The 25735-nt window shown below is 44.7% G+C and overlaps 3 protein-coding genes across 3 annotated transcripts; all 3 read left to right on the top strand.

Annotated features, from left to right (window-relative positions):
• Positions 1–3357: 3357 nt before the first annotated feature.
• LOC122945527 (nuclear factor 7, brain-like) lies at positions 3358–4914 on the top strand. The gene has a single exon (XM_044304590.1). The coding sequence runs from the start codon at positions 3358–3360 to the stop codon at positions 4912–4914; it is 1557 nt and encodes a 518-aa protein (XP_044160525.1).
• Positions 4915–9508: 4594 nt separating this feature from the next.
• On the top strand, positions 9509–11074 carry LOC122944831 (E3 ubiquitin/ISG15 ligase TRIM25-like). Its single transcript, XM_044303503.1, has one exon. The coding sequence runs from the start codon at positions 9509–9511 to the stop codon at positions 11072–11074; it is 1566 nt and encodes a 521-aa protein (XP_044159438.1).
• Positions 11075–18085: 7011 nt separating this feature from the next.
• LOC122945526 (E3 ubiquitin/ISG15 ligase TRIM25-like) lies at positions 18086–19674 on the top strand. Its single transcript, XM_044304589.1, has one exon. It carries the CDS (start codon positions 18097–18099, stop codon positions 19672–19674), a length of 1578 nt encoding a protein of 525 aa, XP_044160524.1. The 5' UTR covers positions 18086–18096.
• Positions 19675–25735: the final 6061 nt, after the last annotated feature.

Genomic DNA, 25735 nt, shown 5'->3' with positions numbered 1-25735 from the left:
TTGTTTAAATTACCCACCAGACGATGGATGAAATCTCTCATACTAGCTGCTCACTTTCTGTTTGAAAAAGGCACCTGTGAGTGCCAAAACGCGCGTCACCCTAATATGAGTGACCAATAAATTCCTTATAAGCAAAGATCACTGGAGTGCCAGTTCTTTTCTATTTTGATGGATGAAATATCTTCTGAGAATGTTATTTCAAAGAAAGATCTTTCATCCGACTATCATACGAAAATATTAAACACGCCCGACTTCTTTTCCAATGATAACCGTCTGTAAATGGTTGGCTAAAACCAATCTGTTTTGGTCCACTAACGTGTATTGTCCTACCAGCTTGTTTTGTCTGTATTGCCCATCTTCACCTAGCGCCCACAGTCCTCCCCTCGTAGGGCTTTATCTATTATTGTTTTGATCCAATACCCTTCTGTATGGTATATTATGAGTTGCCGCGATACGTCACTTCCGGTTTCTGGCTACCTTGGTTGTCCAGTTACCAGAGATACAATGCGTCACTTCCGTTTATTCTTGGCACGCCCATGACATCACTTCCGGAACTTGGCTTGCGTTCCAGTGGCACCCACGCTGCTTCCCGCACTTTGTGACTACACATGCTTGTTGGCCTCTCCTACTGCGGCTTTCCACCCTCTAAGTAGAATGACGTCCACTGCGGTCCCCATGTTTACACCAATACCAACTGCACAATTTATTATTTATTTGAGAACCAATATGTACAGGTGAAAAATGTTGTGTAAAAGTTCATTTATTTCAGTAATGCAACTTAAAGTTAGAATATTATAAAAAGGTTCAATATTCTAGGCTCAAAGTGTCGCACTCTAGTCAGCTAATTGATCCATACCCCAGGAGCAAAGGGGACCTGAAATTGTGACTTTAAGGCTTTCATAAGCTGTAAGCCATAATCATCCAAATCCTAACAAATAAAGGCTTGAAATATCTCGCTTTGCCTGTAATGAGTCTCATATATTAGTTTCACCTTTATGGTTGCATTACTGGAATTAATTAACTTTGCACGATATTCTAATTTTTCGCGTTTCACCTGTATATTTAACCAGATGTCTATGTACAGTTGGTGAGCGGTTCATGAATAGTGGGTGGATCACTTATGACGTATGTACATTAGGGTATCCAAACAATACCATATACATTCACTTTTGGCTTGATACAGATTAGGGTATAGTCAAAACGTTGCCATTTTTGATGCACATTATTGAAGAAACTGCAAGATTTGGAAGAGTGCTGCAGCTTTTCTTCCTTCTAATGTGTATGGCCACCTGTACACATTGTACATGTCGGGCGGGATAGTAGTTACACCCCTGATTAGCATCTGTAAGAGATACCGGGGGGACTCGGAGACCTCTGTATGTGTGACACAGGGTGAACAATGGATATTTAGATGAGATTCATTCCATTCAGACATCGAACCAAACCCATGGCCCTCCATCCTAAATTCACATAGATTAAATACCGGATATAAAATATAATACGAGCCTTTTACACAAGCAGATAAATTATAAGATGAGCATTTGTATTGTACAATGTACAGTCCAAAGCCGTTTACAGAAGGGACGTTCCTCTGGCAAAAAAAAATCACAAAAGGTGTGACAACGGCAAACGACAATTGTCTTTCTTCGTTGGATCGCGACGTCCGGTCACTAGAAAAGATTGGAGCAATCTCTCTTTTCTAATGTCCGATCTGCTCTAAAGATATAGTTCCCTTATGGCAATAAGTTTACTTTAGGGACTTCTGTCAGTCTTTTCTATCATGGGAGGTGTATGATTATGATTATGTTCCTCAGCCACCAACCGATCCAGAAGTTATATAATAATGAAAGCGATGTTTGATTATTATTATTCATATCATCTGCTAATCCAGAGCATGTCGTCTTATGATTTTATGCTTTTATATGCAACAATTTGTAATCGCATGAACCTTGACCCTTCCCTTTCACGGCCTTTCCCGTTTGTTTATGGAGATATATCCTAAAGTCTATGTGAAAGATTTATGCTTTTCTTTTTGAGCTGAAGAAGGGGTTTAGAACCAGAAATGTGTTGTCTTGGAAGCTTTTTAAGATGTTACTTTGTGATTGTCAATAAAAAGACACGGTTTTATTATCCACATACTAAGCCATTTGTGATATGTTGAGCACGTTGTCCTGGAGTCCAGGAGGACGGGTCACTTTGAGAGCCATTTGGGAGAGAGATTATGTAATTTGGAAAACCAAAATGTGATCATACGATAAATTCACTATACCCTAAAGGGTTGTACATGTTTAACAATCAAGGGGTTCTCCAGTAATGACAAGTATCCATCAGTAAACAGTAGAGACCGGTCCGCCTTGTCATCAGCCTCACAATAGCATCTTCTTTATTCTTTCATTCTAATGTTAATTTTTCTCACTCGTCTCGAGTTATTCCATCATCGTATTGTAGATCTCTAATACCAATATCTGATCAGGTAAATGGACCTGAACAGTGCAGACGTGTTAGGAAGAAAAAAAATCTAATTTAGAATTTATATCTCACCCGACAGTAACTATTAAATCAGAAGCCTAGAGGACATATTACTGCCTGCGAGGAACAATCTAGCTGCACATGGCCAGAATCCTCCTACGAAGGGTTATCCACAAGATAGAAATGTCCAATTGCTGGGACCTTCACCAGAAAAGGGGTCCCATGTCCCCCACTTGAATGAACCTGCGACCATGTATGAGTAATTCTGCTCCAATCTAAGTCTACAGATATGATGGCGATAGCGGAGTAGATATCAGATACCCTTGTCCGCCCCTTAAGCTTTAAATGCATGACTGCTGCTCCATTCAGGCAGAAGACCATGGATCCCAATTTTTATGATTGAGAGGGGGTCCACAGCATTGTTCCCATTGAAGTGAATGGTAACCAGCTCCATTCCCTGCACAATGTACGGAGCCGTGTCGTTTTGGCTCCTGAGCTACAAGGTGACAGCTGAATGTCAGGGAGTCAGACCTCGCTAATCTGATATGGGTGGCCTACCCTGAGGATAGACAATCAGTATCAAAACCCTGGACAACCTCTTCAAGTGAAGTTCAGATGATGAGACTTAATTTCCCTTCCTTCAATACACCTTCATATTTATAACTTAAGTTTTTTTAATTTCAACTTCTAGTTTTTCATTTTGGGCCTTAACCACATGAAATTGGAACTAAGTGAGAATGTCTCCTGTGGCCATTTTACCATTGTCTAAATTGCCTCCTTTCATTAAGAGGGGTGGGGATGGGAGGGGTTCATTCTTCAGAAACCTCCTGCCCTTATTATGTAAATCCTTCCTATTTAAGCTTTCGATTCCTGCTCCTCCGTACCACAATGGCCTCTGCTGATCTGAGGGACGAGCTGGAGTGCTCCATCTGCCTGAGCCTCTATACAGATCCTGTATCCCTGAGATGTGGACACAACTTCTGCCGCTCCTGTATTATGAGTGCGCTGGATGCAGAGGAGGCAGCTGGAGTGTATTCCTGTCCTGACTGCAGAGCAGAATATCTGGAGCGTCCGGCCATGGAGAAGAACAGGAAGCTGGGGAATATAGTGGAGCGTTTCTTATCTGCTCAGCCTGATATGAAGGAGACCAGGATCTTCTGTACTTACTGTACTAAGTCTCCTGTACCGGCTGTGAGGACATGTCTGCAGTGTGAGGCCTCGTTCTGTGAAAAGCATTTAACAAGACACAGTAAGTCATCAGAACATACTTTGGTTGAACCAACTGTTACCCTGGAGGACAGAAAATGCTCCACACACAAAGAGGTTCTGAAATATTACTGTCCGATGTACGCCACCTGTATTTGTGTGTCCTGCTGGGTGGCCGGAGACCACAAGGGACATGACGTGGAACTATTGGAAGTGGCCTCTAAGAAGGTGATTGAGAAAGTGAAGTCTGAGAGAGTAGAAGCTGGAAGAAGAGTCCAGAGATTAAAGTATCATAAGACAGAACAGGAAGAGAAATCAGTCAGACTCGCTGAGAAAGTCACTGGTCTTTTTACTGATCTCAAGGAGAAGCTGGATGATCTAGAAATAAGAATCCAGGGTGAGGTTTCCAGACAGAAGGAGCAGGTGTCACTCTCAGTCTCTGATCTGATGAAACAGGTGGAGCTACACAAAGATGAGCTGACCAAGAAGATTAATCAATTTGAAGGATTATTTAATTTCACAGATCCACTGACTTTCCTAAAAGAAAATGCAAACCGTGTTGACATCAGTGATAGGAGCTGTGATATCATCGGTGATGTAAGAGAGGCTCAGTGTCTGGGTGAAGACTTAGTCTCACAGATATTACACAGAGAACTGTTACGCTTTGCCAAGAATCTAACTTATATGAAGAAGAAGAGACAGTTCCCAGTGATGGAGAAATCAGACGTACTGCTGGATATAGACACGGCTCATAATAAGATTAATATATCACGGGATCTCAAATCTGCGTTTCATACTGCGACCTCAAAGGACAGACCCGATGGGCCCCAGAGGTTTATCTCCTGTCAGGTTTTAAGCTCCAGCAGCTTCTCCTCTGGGACACAATACTGGGAGGTTGATGTGAGTCGGGCGGAGCAATGGATCATTGGAGTGGCCGAGGAAAGTCTGGAGAGGAAGGTTAATGGAGTAGAATCCTTTATTGGTTATAATGAGAAATCCTGGGGTTTGATGTTAATTAATAGTTTTGGTGTGCGTCATAACAACACCTTTAAGCCGCTGGCGTCCGATTCTTCTGTGAAGGTTGTCGGGGTCTATCTGGACTATGAGGCCGGGCGTCTGTCCTTCTATCAGCTATGTGACCCCATCAGACACTTACATACCTTCACCGCCTCCTTCTCCGAGCCGCTCTATGCCGCTTTCTATCTGTTTGAGAATTCCAGTTTTAGAATCATGAATTAAAACTAAATGATGTCTTAAAGTGAATCTTTGCCTTTTATTATCCTTTGTGTGAGATGTAGCACTTACTATTAGCTGTTGGACCATGCCCGCATCTCTCCCTATACCGCTCCTCTCCTCATAGAGCGGTATGCTCTCTATAAACGTCTAGGCTCCATTCCTCAGAGAGGAGCAGGTCCCAGGGGTGAGACCCAAATCCCATGCTCCCTGCAGACTCCAAAAAATAAACAGAGCAGCCGGTCTGGCATGTTTGCGTCTGCTCCATCCATTTCTATGGGAGTACCAGAGATAGCCGAGTACAGAGCTTAACTATTTTTGGAACTCCCATAGAGTACCGGCCCGTCCAGGTGCTACATTTATGTCAAGGGGCTACTGGGAGTATGGGGGCCCAAATTTTCATGATGGGTGGGGGTCCCAGCAATAGGACCCTCACCAATCTAATAGTTATCCCCTATCCTGTGGGGGATCTCCTTGTTAGAGGAGGTGAGAGCTGCCTTTCCATGCAGCAATCACCTCTCCTGCATGGAGGATACTGAAATTTTTCTACCTTATTCAGATTTTCTGTTTGTGGGCAACAGATTGCTGCTTAGATGGCACGCTCTTCAGGATTTTGTTCCTCTAAACGTATTAAGGCTATTGGGGTGCAATAGAAGGTGGAAAGCATAACCTTTGGCTAGATCCCCCAGAAAAGGTCAACACTTTCTAGAAGGTCAGTACTTTCCTGACATATTCAGAAACCCTTTCAGTGGTATATTGTACCATCTGCCATACACTTCATGGTGATTAGAGCCTGTAGTCATGTAGGCAGCTCTCCATTGTTGTGTGGCATAGGCGTATTTACGTCTCTTTGCTGTTATAAAATATGGAGTTGTAAGACACTGGGTCGTGGGTTCTGCAAGCATGGAGTAAAGGGCTCTAATCTCACCTGTCCAGTGTGGAAGGTAAACGCTGGAACTGGAAGAGTCAATAGAGTTGGAGACAATCAGTTGTCACTAGGGAATATTTTTTTGACCCAAAACCTTTTAGACTTTATTGATGATAGAGGGGTTGGACCTTCAGAATACTTTCCAATGGTGGGCTCAAGAAACCTGTCTGACTCTGGTTTTAGGTACTAGTAACATTTTCTAGATCGCCAATTTACCACACCAAAAAGTTCAGCTTTATCAAAATTATCTAGGTCCTTTTGGATCTGGGAAATTAGGTGATAATCCTGTAAGAGTCTGGATGAGCAGAGGAGTGCTGTTCCTTCAGTATGGGAGTGAAGTGTCACCTGTATTAATACCAAAAACTTGTGACTAGGATTTAATTGTGTAGTATGATATTATACTAACTACTATAATATATGTGATACGTAGTTACTATAGAAATTACTGGGTTCTGGAACAGAATTATAATGTCATCTGCAAAGTTTAATTGTATGAGTGGTGCTAGCTCCTGGGATTCCTTGTATGAAGAGATGGCTTCTTATAGTTTCAGCCAGAGATCCTAAGATTAAAGCAAAGATAAGTGGGAAAAGAGGACACCCCCAGGATCTACTCCTATCTCAGAAATGGGGCCTTAATGTGAATGGAGAAGCAAGCTGCATATGTAAGGATTTCACCATTTACTTCTATGGGACATCTGAAAAATGCCATGGCAGAGAATAGAGAGGACACCACCGCGACCGACCTTGTCTGATCTCTCTCTAACTCAATATTCTTCTGGTCTCCCAAAATGCCCCATTACATACTCTTAGAGCCTATTACATTATTGGCGTCCGATTCTCCGGCATTGGTGTACACATGAAGAAATGCTCTATTTGCCGATAACTACTTTATATCGGCATATGTGTGTGACCTATAAATAATCCTGATTACACCTGACATAACTCTAAGGCCTCATGCACACGACTGCCCCGTGTTTTGTGGTCAGCAAATTGCGGATCTGCAAAACAAGAATGCTGCCCGTGCGCGTTCTGCAATTTGCAGAATGGAACGGGCTGCCCCTAATAGAAATGAATATTCTTGCCCACAAAACGGACAAGGAACGGAGCAATGGATGAGGACAGTGTACGGTGTGCTGTCCGCATCTTTTGCGGCCCCATTGAAGTGAATGGATGCGCTCAGATGCAGACCCAAACAATGTTCATGAGGCCTAATCGGATGTCCCTAAGTGGGTGCCAGTTGACTACTCTCCTAAAATGTAGTCATCAGGTGCCGTTCTGAACAATCCCGCACAACTACCTGTGACAATTCTTTATAGATTCTATACATAGGTTATAACTGACTCAGACTAAACAACTCGTCCGGTGTTGGTGGGAAATGTGTGAATGAAGTCAACTGGAGAGCGTATCATAGCCCTGGTACTGAACAGCCAAAGTTCTCAATTTCTGCTTTGAGTTCTCTGGGGACCAGTGTTCCAGAATCAAATATTTCCTGCGATTTTGCCCTTGACATCTGAGATGTATGGTCCTCCTCTCTCCAATCTCTATCTAATGTTTCAGCTGCTGCAAACATTATGTCCCAGGATTGTGATTGTGTATGAGCGTAAAATGGTTGGATGATGTCTGCTTTTCATCACCTGCTCTTCTATTCTAGGTTGTTCTAACACCTTTTATTAAAGCTCTAGAGGTTCTCCCGATATATTGTTTGTTATACGCTATTATGTGTATTATGTTTTTCTAGTGAGTTTTCACAAATGGGGCAAACCTATGTCTCCTATGAGCGTTTGTTCCCAATTGTTGCCCTGTGTAGACATCTCTACGATCAGCTGCCACGAGCAGAAAATTGTGAGTCGGATCTCTTATGTGGACTTAAAATTGCTCACAATCACTGAACAGTGAGAATGATCGCTGCATGTTAGGGGTAGAGAATATGTTGGTGTAAAAAGACCTTGGGTTCCTTTATATGGACAGAATTCTGCCTAACGATCAATGATGCAGCATGTTGATCTGCACTCATAAAGTGATAGCTACATGCAGAGATGACCATGAGGATGGGAACAGACAATTATTAATACGATCATTCATCCCCATACAGTTTTCTTTTGTCGGCAGGACATCCTATGTTTATAACAGGGCAATGTTCTGCCAAAAAAAGCAGTGATTTTTGCTTGTTTGTCGGGTGATTGGTCAGCAGTAGAACAAACAAACATCTGGTGAACGTGCCTTTCACAATATGGTAGGACTAGGGTTCCTTGGACCCACCAGAGGAAATTATTCTTGGGGCCCAACCCTCATATATCATCAATAAAGTCTAATAGGCCTTGATTCAAAGAAATAGACCCTTGTGGCAATTTGTTGTCTCCAAAGGCAGCACCAAATATTTTTTTCTTTTGGGTCCTTTATGATATCAGAGCCTAGGCCCATTGGAGGATCCCTTGGTACTCTGGTGGGCCAGTCTGATGCCGACAGGTTAGTCGCTCCAAAGGAAATTATTCTCATTAATAAAGTCTTATAGGTTTTGATTTAAAGAAATAGACCATAGTGGCAGGGGATTAGCTCCAAAGGCAGCCTTTTTTTCTTCTGGACATTTGAGGCCACTGTGTATTGCATGAAATTATTAAACCCACCCAACTTGTTTTTAAAATGATAATAGTCTGTGAACGGTTGGCTAAGACGATTGTTCACTGTTAAATTTCCACTGATGAACGTAAGTTTTAATTGACATTATCCATTTTCATCCACTAATGTGTATGGCCACCTGTACACATTGTACCTGCCGGGCGGGATAGTAGTCCCACCCCTGATTAGCATCTGTAAGAGATACCGGGGGACTCGGAGACCTCTGTATGTGAGGTTCAGGTGAACAATGGACATTTGCATCCTGATTAGATTCATTCCATCCAGACATCGAACCAAAACCATGGCTCTCCATCCTAAATTCATATAAAATGAAATACTGGATATAAATTATAACACATCCCAGTATACGGGCCTTTTACACGGGGACATACATTATAAGACGAGCCTTTGTATTGTACATTTGTGTGTTTTATTACGTTCTCTAATGCCTCTCTTTTCTAATGTCCGATTTGCTCTAAAGATATAGTTCTGTTATGGTAATAGGCAATAAGTTTACTTTAGGGACTTCGGTCAGTCTTTTTTATGGTAGGAGGCGTATGAATGTTATTATTATTATTATTATGTTCCTCTGCAACCAACCGACCTAGAAGTGATATAATAATGAAAGCAATGTACGGAGCAGTGTAGTTCAGGCTCCTGAGCTACAAGGTAATAGCTGAACAGCAGGGAGTCAGACCTCGCCAATCTGATATGGGTGGCCTACCGTGAGGATAGACAATCAGTATCAAAACCCTGGACAACCTCTTTACCGGAGGTTTACATGATGAGACTCCTCTTTTCCTTCTTCAATACACTTTCATATTTAAAACTTCAGTTTTCTAATTTCAACTTCTAGTTTTTCATTTTAGACCTTGATCACATGAAATGGAACTCAGTGGGAATGTCTCCTGTGGGCATTTTACCATTGTCTAAATCACTTCCTTTCAGTAAGAGGGGGTGGGTATGGGAGGGGTTAATTCTTCTTAAGAAACCTCATGCCCTTCTTATGTAAATCCTTCCTATTTAAGCTTTCGATTCCTGCTCCTCCGTACCACAATGGCGTCTGCTGATCTGAGGGCCGAGCTGGACTGCTGTATCTGCCTGAGCCTCTTTACAGATCCCGTATCTCTGAGATGTGGACACAACTTCTGCCGCTGGTGTATTGTGAGTGCGCTGGATGCACAGGAGGCAGCTAGAGTGTATTCCTGTCTTGACTGCAGAGAAGAATATCCGGAGCGTCCGGCCCTGGAGAAGAACAGGAAGCTGGGGAACATAGTGGAGCGTTTCTTATCTGCTCAGTCTGATATGGAGGAGACCGGGATCTTCTGTACTTACTGTACTAAGTCTCCTGTACTGGCTGTAAAAACATGTCTACATTGTGAGGCCTCGTTCTGTGAAAAGCATTTAAGAAGACACAGTAAGTCATCAGAACATACTTTGGTTGAACCTACTGTTACCCTGGAGGACAGAAAATGCTCCACACACAAAGAGGTTCTGAAATATTACTGTCCGATGGACGCCGCCTGTATTTGTGTGTCCTGCTGGGTGGCTGGAGACCACAAGGGACATGACGTGAAGCTACTGGACGTGGCCTCCGAGAAGGAGAAAGAGAAACTTAGATCTGTGATTGAGAAAATGAAGTCTGAGAGAGAAGAGGCTGGAAGAAGAGTCCAGAATCTAAAGGATCATAAGACAGAAGAGGAAGAGAAATCAGTCAGATTCGCTGAGAAAGTAACTGGTCTTTTTACTGATCTGAAGGAGAAGCTGAAGGATCTAGAAAAGAGAATCCAGGGTGAGATTTCCAGACAGAAGGAACAGGTGTCACTCTCAGTCTCTGATCTGGTGAAACAGGTGGAGCTACACAAAGATGAGCTGACCAAGAAGATTAATCAATTTGAAGGATTATTTAATTTCACAGATCCACTGACTTTTCTAAAAGAAAATGTAAACAGTGTTGACATCAGTGATGTCATCGGTGATGTAAGAGAGGCTCAGTGTCTGGGTGAAGACTTAGTCTCACAGATATTACACAGAGGACTGTTACACTTTGCCAAGAATATAACTGATATGAAGAAGAAGAGACAGTTCCCAGTGATGGAGAAATCCGACGTACTGCTGGATATAGACACGGCTCATAATAAGATTAATATATCACGGGATCTCAAATCTGCGTTTTATACCGCAACATCACAGGACAGACCCGATGGGCCCCAGAGGTTTATCTCCTGTCAGGTTTTAAGCTCCAGAAGCTTCTCCTCTGGGAGACATTACTGGGAGGTGGATGTGAGTCGGGCAGAGAAATGGATCATTGGAGTGGCCGAGGAAAGTCTGGAGAGGAAGGTTAATGGAGTAGAATCCTTTATTGGTTATAATGAGAAATCCTGGGGTTTGATGTTAATTAATAGTTTTGGTGTGCGTCATAACAATATCTATAAGCCGCTGGTGTCCGATTCTTCTGTGAAGGTTGTTGGGGTCTATCTGGACTATGAGGCCGGGCGTCTGTCCTTTTATCAGCTGTGCGACCCCATCAGACACTTACACACCTTCACCGCCTCCTTCTCCGAGCCGCTCTATGCCGCTTTCTCTCTGTTTGAAAATTCCAGTATTAGAATCATGAAATAAAAAGAAATAATGTTTAAAAGTGAATCTTTGCCTTTTATTATGATTTGTGTGAAATATAACACTTACTATAAGCTGCTGGACCATGCCCGCATCTCTCCCTATACTGCTCCTCTACTCATAGAGCGGTGTGCTCTCCATAGAAGTCCAGGCCCCATTCCAGAGAGAGGAGCAGTTCCCAGAGGTGAGACCCACATATATCAGACATTAATTGCATATGCTGTCAATATGCCATAAATGTCCAGATAGGAGTCCAGGATGGGAACTCCCATAGAGTACCAGCCCGCCCGGGTCCTACATTCATTTCAAATGACTGTTGGGGTTACGGGGACCTACGTTCTCATGATGGTTTGGGGTCCCAGCAGTAAGACCGTCATGGATCTAATAATTATCCCCTATCATGTGGATTATCTGCTCGTCAGAGGAGGTGAGACCTGCCTTTCCATGCAGCAATCACCTTCACTACATGGAGGATACTGCAATTGCTCTTCTTCATACAGATTCAGTGTTCCTGGGCAGCAGATTGCAGCTCACACGGCACGATCTGCTGCCCGGAAACCATGATCTAGTCTGCTGCATAAACAATGTATTTACTTGGTAAACAAGCATTTGCTCATTGAGCGATCCGTGGAATATTTACATGGGTTGATTATCGGGAACGAATGTCCTGTGTATATCCCCCATTAAAAATTCTCTCAGACACTGAATAGTAAAAATGATCGGCCCTTGTTATGGGTGGACAATCTCCCTGTGTTATAAAAAGACCCTTAGGTTTCCTTTACATGGATAGATTTCTGCCTGTCCACGAGCTCTGACCTGTGATGCAGCATGTCGATTAAACGCAGCCATGACTGTAAGTATGGGAGCGGTCATACATCCACATACGGTTCTCCATTGTCGGCAGCACATGCCATGTCTACATGAGGCGACGTGTCTTTGCTTGTTTGTCGGGTGATCGGTGGTGTGTGAGCACAGGGCAGTCATCGGGAACAAGAGTTGTCCACTCCCGATCATTCAGTCCATGTAACAGGCAGGAGCCTTTAGAATCCTTTACACGAGTAGATCATTGATTTTTTGAAAATTATAAAACTGAGTAAATCATTGAACGATCCAAGGATAATTGTTTGGTTGTTGTTCTTGCTATCTCTGATGTAGAAACCTAAATCATCGTCGAGAAATTCGAAGTGTAGAGAGCAATGGTTTACAGATCAGATGGTTCCATGGAGGCTTTTACACCATCGCACTCATGAATTTTTTACACAATACTCTGCGCTTTTAGAGGATTGTCACACGACTGTTATCGACTTGAATAAGGACTTGTTTGTTGCTTGATCGAATCCATTATCTACGTCCGTATGGCCACCTGTACACATTGTACCTGCCGGGCGGGATAGTAGTCACACCCCTGATTAGCATCTGTAAGAGATACCGGGGGGGACTCCGAGACCTCTGTATGTGAGGTTCAGGGTGAACAATGGACATTTGCATACTGATGAGATTCATTCCATCCAGACAAACCCATGGCCCTCCATCTTAAATTCACATAAATAAAATACCGGATATAAAATATAATACATCCCAGTAGACGGGCCTTTTACACGTGGAGATACATTGTAAGACAAGAATTTGTATTGTACAGCCTTTGCGTGTTTTATTATGTTTTCTGATGCCGTTAACATGAGGCGACGTTCCTTCGGCAAAAAATTATGAAAGATGTGATGAACGGTCGAGAAGAAAATTATAGTTTGTCGTTGGTCACTAGAAAAGATTAGAACAGACTCTCCTTTCTAATGTCTGATCTGCCCTAAAGATATAGTGCAATTATGGTAACAGGCAATAAGGTTACTGTATGGACTTCAGTCTTTTTTATGGCAGGAGGTGTATGATAATAATATTATGTTCTTCTGCCACCAATTGACCCGGAAGTGATATAATAATAAAAGTGATGTCTGATGATTATTACTCTATTTCTATCGATCTATGAAGAATATTCATCCAGACTGAAAGCTGCTTCCGATACTATTATGTTCACATAAAAGGACAAAAGGTGAAGACTTCGCTGTCACCTCAAGGATGTTCAAGACACTAATCATTGGCGGAAGGGATTCTTCTTTATTCTGTATGTTTGTAACGTGTTTCAGGGTTTGTAATGACTCGTTCATCACATGAACTCAGAATTCATGATTTTTCAGTGTAGTCCTCGTATACTATTATGTCAGGGGCGTGCAATCTGTTAAAAAAATATATAAAATATCCTTAAGCAAATGCAAAAACTTAATTCACACTAGAATGTGCAAAGCAGGCCGAGCCCGGTTTATATTCACAGAGAGGTGCGATCGCCCACAAAACAACAGTGACAGGTCCGCCTTGTCATCAGCCTCTCGCTCGTCTCAAGTCACTTCCAAAGATCGTATTGTAGATCTCGAATACCAATATCGGATCAGGTAAATGGACCTGAAGAGTGAAAACGTGTTAGGGAAAAAAATGAAAATCAAATTTAGATCTTTTATCTCCTTGATGTCCCCTACTTAAATGAACCTGCGACCATGTATGCGTAATTCTGCTCCAATCAAAGTCTACAGATATGATGGAGATAGCGGAGTAGATATGAGATACCTTTGTCCACCCCTTAAGCTTTGACGCATGACTGCTGCTCTAGTCAAGCAGAAGACAATGGACCCCAGTTTTTATGATTCCCAGCGATCAGACACCAATTACCTATTATGTGGATTATAGGACAATCCCTTTAATGCTTCTATTCTGCCTGAAAGAAAAAACTAGTGAAACATGATTAAATAACCCAAGAGCCCAAAATGGGTTGTCCAGTGTTTCCATATCGATAGCTTATCTTCAGGACGGGCTATCAATATCCGATTGTTGGGGATCTGACACTTCGTATCCCTGCCAATCAGCTGTTACCTTGTAGTTCCGGCATCAGAACCACACGGGCTTCGATGTGCAGCGGGCAGAGCTGGTAACCACAGCATTGTTCCCATTGAAGTGAATGGTAACCCATTCCAATCTGATATGGATGGCTTACCCTGAGGATATACAATCAGTATCAAAACCCTGGACAACCTCTTTAACAGAGGTTAACATGATGAGACTCCTTCTCCTCCTTCAATGCACCTTCATATTTATAACTTCAGTTTTCTACTTCTAGTTTTTCATTTCAGACCTTGACCACATGAAATGGAACAAAGTGGGAATGTCTCCTGTGGCCATTTAATAATGATCTTACAACACTTCATAACAATATCTTTAAGCCGCTGGTGTCAGACTCTCCTGTGAAGGTAGTCGGGATCTATCTGGACTATGAGTCTGTCCAACTATCGGCTGTGTGACCCCATCGGACACTTACACACCTTCACCGCCTCCTTCTCCGAGCCGCTCTATGCCGCTTTCTCTCTGTTTGAAAATTCCAGTATTAGAGTCATAAAATAAAACTAAATAATGTCTTAAAGTGAATCTTTGCCTCTTATTATCCTTTGTGTGAGATATAACCCTTACTATTAGCTGCTGGACCATGCCCGCATCTCTCCCTATACCGCTCCTCTCCTCATAGAGTGGTGTGCTCTCTATAGACGTCTAGGCCCAATTCCTGAGAGAGGAGCAGGTCCAGAGGTGGGACCCACATCCCATACTCCCTGCAGACCCCAGAAATGAGCAGAGTGGCCGGTCAGCCGTTCTGAACAATCCCGCACAACTACCTGTGGCAATTCTTTATAGATTCTATACATAGGTTATAACTGACACAGACTGAACAACTCATCCGGTGTTGGTGGAAAATGTGTGAATGCAGTCAACTGGAGAGCGTATCATAGCCCTGGTACTGAACAGCCAATGTTCTCAATTTCTGCGTTCTGAGTTCTCTGGGGACCAATGTTCCAAAATCAAATATTCTGGGATTCTGCCCTTGACATCTGGGATGTATGGTCCTCCTCTCTCCAATCTCTATCTAATGTTTCAGCTGCTGCAAACATTATGTCCCAGAATTGTAATTGTGTATGAGCGTAAAATGGTTGGATGATGTCTGCTTTTCATCACCTGCTCTAGGTTGTTCTAACACCTTTTATTAAAGTTCTAGAGGTTCTCCCGATATATTGTTTGTTATACGCTATTATGTGAATGACGTTTTTCTAGTGAGTTTTCATGTTATACGGCCTCCTGAAATTGTCCTTTATTTAAAGCCCTTTTTGCACTTGAATGGGGCAAACCTATGTCTTCTATGAGCGTTTGTTCCCAATCGTAGCCCTGTGTAGACATCTCAATGATCAGCTGCCACGAGCAGAGAATTGTGAGTCGGATCTCTAATGCGGACTTAAAATTACTCACAATCACTGAACACTGAGAACGATCGCTGCTTGTTAGGGGTAGAAAATATGTTGGTGTAAAAAGATTTCTGCCTAATATGTATCGATGATACAGCATGTAGAGATGACCATGAGGATGGGAACAAACAATTATAAATTATTAATACTATCATTCATGCCCATACAGTTTTCTCTTGTTGGCAGGACATCCTATGTTTATAACAGGGAAATGTTCTCCCAAAAAAGCTGTGATTTTTGCTTGTTTGTCGGGTGATTGGTCAGAAGTAGAACAAACAAACATCTGGTGAACGTTCCTTTCACAGTATAGTAGGACAGGGGTTCTTTGGGCCCACCAAAGGAAATTATTCTTGGGGCCCAACCCTCAGATATCATCAATAAAGTCTAATAGGCCTTGATTCAAAGAAATAGACCCTTGTGGCAAATTGTTGTCTCCAAAGGCAGCATCAAATATTTTTTTCTTTTCGGTCCTTTGATATCAGAGCCCTTGGTACTCTGGTGGGCCATGTTTTGATTTAAAGAACTAGACCATAGTGGCAGGGGATTAGCTCCAAAGGCAGCCTTTTGTTCTCTTGGACATTTGAGGCCACTATGTTATCAGATTCTGGGAACACAACGAGGACCCTATGGCACTCTGGTGGGGCGGTCAGACACTGCTTCACAGAGACGGCACATTTTAGTCCATATTGGCTGTTAGAGTTGTTCAAATTACCCACCAGATGATGGATGAAAGATCTTTCTAGGAATGTTCTTTTAAAGAAAGATCTTTGGTCTGGTTATCGCATGAAAATAATAAACCCACCCAACTTGTTTTTAAAATAATAGTCTGTGAACGGTGGGGTAAGATGATTGTTCACTGTTAAATTTCCACTGATGAACGTAAGTTTTAATTTACATTATCTATTTTCATCCACTAATGTGTATGGCCACCTGTACACATTGTACCTGCCGGGCGGCAAAGTAGTCACACCCCTGATTAGCATCTGTAAGAGATACCGGGGGGACTCGGAGACCTCTGTATGTGAGGTTCAGGTGAACAATGGACATTTACATCCTGATCAGGTTCATTCCATCCAGACATCGAACCAAACCCATGGCTCTCCATCCTAAATTCACATAAAATGAAATACCGGAAATACAATTTAATACATCACAGTATAAGGGCCTTTTACATGGGAAGATACATTATAAGATGAGCCTTTGTATTGTACATTTGTGTGTTTTATTACGTTCTCCAATGCCTCTCTTTTCTAATGTCCGATTTGCTCTAAAGATATAGTTCTGTTATGGTAATAGGCAATAAGTTTACTTTAGGGACTTCTGTCAGTCTTTTTTATGGTAGGAGGTGTATGAATGTTATTATTATTATCATTATTATTATGTTCCTCTGCCACCAACCGACCCAGAAGTGATATCATAATTAGTGTTAAGCGCGAATATTCGAATTGCGAATTTTTTTTCTCGAATATCGTAACTTTCAAGAATATTTTGAATATAGTTCTATATATTTGCAAAATCGAATATTCGTTTTTTTTTTTTCATCTGAAAATATGATTTCTCCCTGCTTCTTGCTTGTGGGTCAATAAGCCATTGGCCCACAACCAACTTAAGCAGGGGGAATCATGTTTTCATATGGAAAATAAAATGACCAATATTCAAAAAAACGAATACATAGCAATATAGTGAATATATTCGTTATTTAGAATTTTGGCATTATTTTTTTCCTATCTGTACAGTTGGTCGCATACTCCTCCCCGACAAGCGTCCCCGTCACCATGGGAACGCCTGTGGGTTAGAAAATACTATCGGATCTGAGTTTTCCCTGAGATTGTGAAAGCTCAGATCCGATGGTATATTCTAACGCACAGGCGTTCCCATGGTTACGGGGGACGCTTGTCGGGGAGCAGTATGCCAAAGTGGAATAACAGTACACATAAATTACAGTCTATATGTGTATTTTACGAATATTCGTAATATTGCTCTAACTTCGTCTTTTAGAATATTACGAATATTCTAAAAGACGACGTTAGAGCAATATTAAGAATATTCGTAAAATACACATATTAGCCTAGCCATAGTCATAGGAACGTTGCCTTATACAGAAAAAAAAATTGCACGATTAATTTAATCGCATATTATTTGCAATAAATGAAATAACTACGAATATTTGATTTCGAGGAATATAATACGAATATTCAATTGAATATTCGCAAAATATCGCGAAATCGAATATGGCACCTCCCGCTCATAACTAATAATAATGCAAGCAATGTACGGAGCCGTGTAGTTCTGGCTCCTGAGCTACAAGGTAATAGCTGAACGGCAGGGAGTCAGACCTCGCCAATCTGATATGGGTGGCCTACCCTGAGGATAGACATTCGGTATAAAAACACTGGACAACCTCTTTAACAGAGGTTCACATGATAAGACTCCTCTTCTCCTCCTTCAATACACCTTCATATTTATAACTTCAGTTTTCTAATTTCAACTTCTAGTTTTTAATTTTAGACCTTGATCACATGAAATGGAACTCAGTGGGAATGTCTCCTGTGGCCATTTTACCATTGTCTAAATCACTTCCTTTCATTAAGAGGGGTGGGGATGGGAGGGGTTAATTCTTCTTAAGAAACCTAATGCCCTTCTTATGTAAATCCTTCCTATTTAAGCTTTCATTTCCTGCTCCTCCGTACCACAATGGCGTCTGCTGATCTGAGGGCCGAGCTGGACTGCTCCATCTGCCTTAGCCTCTATACAGATCCCGTATCCCTGAGATGTGGACACAACTTCTGCCGCTGGTGTATTGTGAGTGCGCTGGATGCACAGGAGGCAGCTGGAGTGTATTCCTTTCCTGACTGCAGAGCAGAATATTCGGAGCATCCGACCCTGGAGAAGAACAGGAAGCTGGGGAACATAGTGGAGCATTTCTTATCTGCTCAGTCTGATATGGAGGAGACCGGGATCTTCTGTACTTACTGTACTAAGTCTCCTGTACTGGCTGTGAGGACATGTCTGCAGTGTGAGGCCTCGTTCTGTGAAAAGCATTTAAGAAGACACAGTAAGTCATCAGAACATACTTTGGTTGAACCTACTGTTACCCTGGAGGACAGAAAATGCTCCACACACAAAGAGGTTCTAAAATATTACTGTCCGATGGACGCCGCCTGTATCTGTGTGTCCTGCTGGGTGGCTGGAGACCACAAGGGACATGACGTGGAGCTACTGGACGTGGCCTCCGAGAAGGAAAAAGAGAAACTTAGATCTGTAATTGAGAAAGTGAAGTCTGAGAGAGAAGAAGTTGGAAGAAGAGTCCAGAATCTAAAGGATCATAAGACAGAAGAGGAAGAGAAATCAGTCAGACTCGCTGAGAAAGTCACTGGTCTTTTTACTGATCTCAAGGAGAAGCTGGATGATATAGAAAAGAGAATCCAGGGTGAGATTTCCAGACAGAAGGAGCAGGTGTCACTCTCAGTCTCTGATCTGATGAAACAGGTGGAGCTACACAAAGATGAGCTGACAAAGAAGATTAATCAATTTGAAGGATTATTTAATTTCACAGATCCACTGACTTTCCTAAAAGGAAACGTAAACAGTGTTGACATCAGTGATAGGAGATGTGATGTCATCGGCGATGTACGAGAGGCTCAGTGTCTGGGTGAAGACTTAGTCTCACAGATATTACACAGAGGACTGTTACGCTTTGCCAAGAATCTAACTGATATGAAGAAGAAGAGACAGTTCCCAGTGATGGAGAAATCAGACGTACTGCTGGATATAGACACTGCTCATAATAAGATTAATATATCACGGGATCTCAAATCTGCGTTTTATACAGCGAAATCAAAGGGCAGACCCGATGGGCCACAGAGGTTTATATCCTGTCAGGTTTTAAGCTCCAGCAGCTTCTCCTCTGGGAGACATTACTGGGAGGTGGATGTGAGTCGGGCAGAGAAATGGAGCATTGGAGTGGCCGAGGAAAGTCTGGAGAGGAAGGTTCATGGAAATGAATCTTTTATTGGTTATAATGAGAAATCCTGGGGTTTGATGTTAATTAATAGTTTTGGTGTGCGTCATAACAATACCTATAAGCCGCTGGTGTCAGACTCTCCTGTGAAGGTTGTCGGGGTCTATCTGGACTATGAGGCTGGGCGCCTGTCTTTCTATCAGCTGTGTGACCCCATCAGACACTTACACACCTTCACCGCCTCCTTCTCCGAGCCGCTCTATGCCGCTTTCTCTCTGTTTGAAAATTCCAGTATTAGAATCATGAATTAAAACTAAATGATGTCTTAAAGTGAGTCTTTGCCTTTTATTATCCTTTGTGTGAGATGTAACACTTACTATTAGCTGTTGGACCATGCCGGCATCTCTCCCTATACTGCTCCTCTCCTCATAGAGCGGTGTGCTCTCTATAAACGTCTAGGCTCCATTCCTGGGAAAGGAGCAGGTCCCAGAGGTTGAACCCACATCCCATACTCCCTGCAGACTCCAGAAATGAACAGAGCGGCCGTTCTGGCATGCGTGTGGCTGCTCTATCCATTTCTATGGAAGGCCGGAGATAGCCGAGTACAGAGCTTAACTATTTTTGGAACTCTCATAGAGTACCGGCCTGTGCGGGTGCTACATTCATGTCAAGAGGCTGCTGGGGGTACGGGGGCCTATGTTCTCATGATGGGTGGAGGTCCCAGCAGTAAGACCCTCACCAATCTAATAGTTATCCCCTATCCTGTGGGAGATCTGCTCGTCTGAGGAGGTGAGAGCTGCCTTTCCATGCAGCAAACACCTCTCCGGTATGTAGGATATGGAAATTGTTCTTCCTCATTCAGATTTAATGTTTGTGGGCAACAGATTGCTGCTTAGATGGCACGATCTTCAGGATTTTGTTCCTCTAAACGTATTAAGGCTATTGGGGGCAATAGAAGGTGGAAAACTTAACCTTTGCCTAGATCCCCCAAAATAAGTCAACACTTTCCAGAAGGTCAGCACTTTCCTGACATATTTAGAAACCCTTTCAGTGGTATATTGTACCATCTGCCATACACTTCATGGTGATTAGAGCCTGTAGTCATGTAGGCAGCTCTTCTTTGTTGGGTGGCATAGGCGTATTTAAGTCACTTTGCTGTTTAAAATATGGAGTTGTAAGACACTGGGTCGTGGGTTCTGCAAGCATGGAGTAAAGGGCTCTAATCTCACCTGTCCAGTGCGGAAGGTAAACACTGTAACTGGATTAGTCAATAGAGTTGGAGACAATCAGTTGCCACTAGGGAATATTTAATTGACCCAAAACCTTTTAGACTTTATTGATAATAGAGGGGTTGGACCTTGACAATACTTTTCAATTGGGGGCCCAAGGAACCTGTCTGACTCTGGTTTTAGGTACTAGTAACATTTTCTAGATGGTGTGGGGATTCGCTTTGGTAGGCAGGGTAAGCGGACGCAGTACAGAGGCAAAAACAAGGTTTAAATCAAAGTTCAGTGTTTACTCACACATAGCCAGAAAACAAGCCAAAAGAAAGTGTTCAGTCTTGGTGCCTGTTCACACCACACAAAGTTCACAGTGCAAAAAGACGTCACCTGGTCAGCAGATGATTTTCACCCAGAGTCCGCAGCAGTCTTTAGTGGCCTGTTTTCCCAGCCTATGGCTCACACAAACAGATCCCTCAGTGTCTCAGACCACAGACTCCTCAGCTCCTCTGTCATGGAGGATAATCCACACCACCTGAACATGCTGGCTGGGTTTTTATATTCCAGCCAAAACCCGGCCTGGAACCGTGGGGAACAGCCACCCACCCTGCTCTTTGGCTGCTCCCAATAAGAACCGGCCCGGATTGGCTTTACAGCCATTCTGACAGCTGAAGTGTCAGACTGCACTACAGAACTGACACTTCAGGAAGAAAATCCGGTTCTTACCTCACCGAGGCCAGGAACCTCGGTGACACGTATCTTCCGTCAATGACGGCTCCTTGTTCCTTCTTACATACCTCCCCCCTTTGTTCAACCCTGAGGGGGTGAACACTTGCCAGACAGTGTACGCGGGACAGGGCATCCGCGTTTCCTTGTAACCTGCCTGCCCTGTGTTCCACGGAAAACTTAAAATTTTGCAAAGATAAGAACCACCTGGTGACTCGAGCATTCCTCTCCTTGGCCTGGCTCATCCATTTCAGGGGGGAGTGGTCGGTCACCAGACGGAACCTTCTCCCCAAAAGGTAGTAGCGGAGAGACTCGAGTGCCCACTTGATGGCCAGGCACTCTCTCTCCACTATACTGTACCTAGTCTCGGCTGGGGTGAGCTTCCGGCTGAGGAAGACAACGGGATGCTCCTCCCCGTCAATGTCTTGAGATAGTACAGCACCGAGACCTACCTCTGAGGCATCGGTCTGCACTATAAACTCCCTTTTGAAGTCGGGTGTCACCAAAACCGGGGACCCACACAGGGCCGACTTCAAAGCGGAGAAAGCCTTTTCCGCCTGCTCATTCCAGTGGACTGTCACTGACTTGCGTCCCTTCAAAAGGCCTGTCAATGGTGCAGCGACTGTAGCAAAATTGGGGACAAACCTCATATAGTACCCCACCATACCCAGGAACGACTTTACTTGCCGAGTAGTGACAGGTCGGGGCCAATTCCTAATTGCCTCAATTTTGTTCACCTGAGGTTTGATCATTCCGCGCCCAATGACATACCCCAGGTACTTGGTCTCTTCTAACCCTATTGAGCACTTTTTCGGGTTAGCGGTTAAGCCAGCTTTCCTAAGGGAGTCCACTACGGCCTGTACTTTAGGTAAGTGACTTTCCCAGTCGGTGCTATGGACAACGATATCGTCCAGGTACGCCGAAGCGTACCGACGATGTGGACGGAGTACTATGTCCATTAACCTTTGAAACGTGGCGGGAGCGCCATGTAGACCAAAGGGTAATACCTTGTACTGATACAGCCCCTCTGGCGTGACGAAAGCCGTTTTTTCTTTGGCAGCCTCCGTCAATGGTACCTGCCAGTACCCTTTGGTGAGGTCCAACACAGAAAAATACCGGGCTTGGCCCAACTTTTCAATAAGCTCATCCACTCGGGGCATGGGATACGCGTCAAACTTGGACACCTCATTAAGTTTGCGGAAGTCATTACAGAACCTCAACGTCCCGTCTGGCTTGGGTATTAATACTATCGGACTGGCCCACTCACTTTTTGACTCCTCGATGACACCCAGCTGGAGCATTAGCTGCACTTCCTCCGTGATGGCTTGTCGCCGAGCCTCGGGTACCCGGTACGGTTTTAACCGGACTTTCGCCTGAGGCTCAGTGACAATGTCATGCCGGATTACGGACGTGCGTCCAGGGAGATCTGAGAACACATCCGTATTCCGACTAATGAACTCCCTGGCTTCCTGAGCCTGTTTAGAGGAGAGGCTGTCAGCAATTTTCACTGTGACAGCCGCTTCCCCTGCTTCAGACTGAGGGGCCGAAAGCGCTTCCCCTAGGAACCCTGGTCGTGGGCTGTCTTCCGTACAGGTTTCCCTTTCCTTCCACGGCTTGAGCAGATTCACATGGTACACCTGCTGCGGCTTTCGCCTCCCTGGCTGGTGTACTTTGTAATCTACCGGTCCAATTTTTTCTAGTACCTCGTAGGGCCCCTGCCACCTAGCTAGGAACTTACTATCAACAGTCGGTACCAGAACCAACACCCGATCACCCGGGTTAAAGTTTCGGACCCGAGCCTGCCGATTATAGACCCTACTCTGGGCTCGCTGCGCTGCCTCCATATGCTCCCTAACCAGAGGTAACACTGTTTCCATCCGTCCCTGCATCTGGGTGACATACTCAACTACACTTTTGTGCGGTGTGGTTTGTTGTTCCCACGCCTCTTTGGCGACGTCCAATAAACCACGAGGGTGTCTGCCGTATAGCAGTTCGAAGGGCGAGAACCCGGTAGAGGCCTGGGGCACTTCTCGCACTGCGAACATGAGATAGGGCAGAAGAAGGTCCCAGTCCTTCCCATCCTTAGACACCGCTCTTTTCAACATATTTTTTAGCGTCTGGTTAAACCTCTCTACCAGGCCATCCGTTTGCGGATGATACACGGATGTCCGTAACTGTTTTATTTGGAGCAACTTACAGAGTTCCCGCATGACCTTGGACATAAATGGGGTCCCTTGGTCAGTTAGAACCTCCTTAGGCAGACCCACTCTCGAAAACATTTCCATTAACTCCTTAGCTATGAGTTTGGCTGACGTATGACGCAGCGGCACCGCCTCCGGGTACCGCGTGGCATAGTCGAGGATGACCAGGATGTGCTGGTGCCCTCTAGCTGACTTCGGTACTGGGCCTATGAGATCCATAGCGATCCGCTCGAAGGGAACCTCAATAATCGGGAGAGGGACCAGAGGACTACGGAAATGTGGCTGGGGGCTGGTTATCTGGCAGGTTGGGCAAGACTTGCAAAACTCTTCTACCTCTCTGAACACACTGGGCCAGTAAAACCGCTGTAAAATCCGGTCCTGCGTTTTCTGCTGGCCCAGGTGTCCCCCAAGAACATGTTGGTGGGCTAATTTCAACACGAGCTTGCGATATGCCTGGGGCACCACCAACTGTTCAATATGTTCACCCCGTAGTTTATTTACCCGGTACAGCATCTCCTGTTGAACCACAAAACGGGGGAACATAGATTCGGCCCCCGGTTGTTGCGGCTCACCCTCAACTACTACCACATTTTCCCAGGCTCGAGATAGAGTCGGATCCCGGTGTTGTGCTGTACCGAAATTATCCCTAGAGACATTGAGGTCTGCCAGCTCAGGACCCGGCGGCAAATCCTCTACGTCTCCCACCATCACACTTAACGGGGTTGTCTCCCCCTCTTCCACCGAAGTGGCGGTCACCCCTACAGCTGGTCCTTCTGACTCCGGTTCCCAAGGTTCTGGCCTCCCCCCTGAGTCAGGCCACTCTGCTAGGGGTACATCTGTCTCCCGGGTAACTTTCGTATCCGGCCAGAGTGCCGGGAACCCGGGGAAGTCTCTCCCAATGATCAATTCATATGGTAGCTTTGTGGCGACGGCCACCTCATGCATCCACCTGCCGGCCACCATTGACAGAGAGACCAGGGCGGTGGGATACTCCTTTAAGTCCCCATGTATGCAGACTATGCCGACTCTTCGGCCAGTATACTCAGCCGGCCGCACCAGGGCAGCTCTTACCAGGGACACCAGGCTCCCTGAGTCCAGCAGAGCCACCCCCAGAGTGCCCCCCACTTCCACCTGGCACAGGTGGCTATTGTCCATAGTCTCTGAAGTTCCTGTGGCACACAACATTCTGGCATATAATGAGTGGCGGAAGCCATAGTTGGTGTCCATGGGTTCCCCCCGATGGGGACAGTCCGCTCTTATGTGTCCAGGCTCCTGACAACGCCAGCAGACCACCGGGTTTAGGTCGGCAGGGGGTACATCCCGGGCGGGTCTAGCTGGCACCGGCCGCCGGGTCTGGGGCGGAGTTTTCCGGGGTTTGACTGGCCCCCTCCCAAAAGAACCCCCCTGTAGATTTCTGGTGGCCTCATAGCGCTCCACCAGGTCGACCATCTCCAGGGCATTATTCGGAGACACCTGGCCGATCCAGTGCTGGAGAGGGTACGGCAAAGCCCTCCAAAACACATCCGCCAACAGCCGATCCAACATAGCAGTGGGAGACAACATGTCCGGCTGCAGCCATTTTTGCAAACGGTGCAGCAGATCATAATATTGTGGTCTAGCGGGTTCAGCCGGGTTAAATTCCCACCGATGCACCCTCTGGGCCCGGACCAATACATTCACCCCGAGTCTCGCCAGGATCTCACCTTTTACTGTCGGGTAGTCGGCCGCCTGATCATCGGGGAGATCAAACAATACTTGTTGGGAACCGGACGCCAGGAACGGAGCAACGACCTCAGCCCACTGGTCTCGGGGTAACTTTTCCCTCACGGCCACTTTTTCGAAGACCGCCAGATAGGTCTCGACGTCATCCGAGGGGGTCATCTTCGGAATCGCCGCGCGGACAGCTTTCTGGGCATCATGGACATTCTGGGACGCTCCTGACGCCTGCAACGCCATCACATGTTGCAATAGCAGCTGGTTCGTTTCTTGTTGCTGCTTGTTAGCCTCCCGCTGCTGCAAGTTAGCCTCCACGAGGGCCTTCACGACCGCCTCCATTTTGTCAGGGGATACGGGTCGTAACCTTGCCGGCTTAATGTAGGACATGCACTTGTGCCCGGATAAACAAAAAACTTTTCGGCCTTCAGGCCTGCCTCACTGCGTTTGCCCGCATCTTCCACCAAATGTGGGGATTCGCTTTGGTAGGCAGGGTAAGCGGACGCAGTACA

The sequence above is a fragment of the Bufo gargarizans genome, chromosome 8, assembly GCF_014858855.1.
Source record: "Bufo gargarizans isolate SCDJY-AF-19 chromosome 8, ASM1485885v1, whole genome shotgun sequence".
Classification (NCBI taxonomy): domain Eukaryota; kingdom Metazoa; phylum Chordata; class Amphibia; order Anura; family Bufonidae; genus Bufo; species Bufo gargarizans.
Note: the sequence above shows the minus strand (reverse complement) of the source record. Positions and strands in the feature narration are given on the sequence as shown.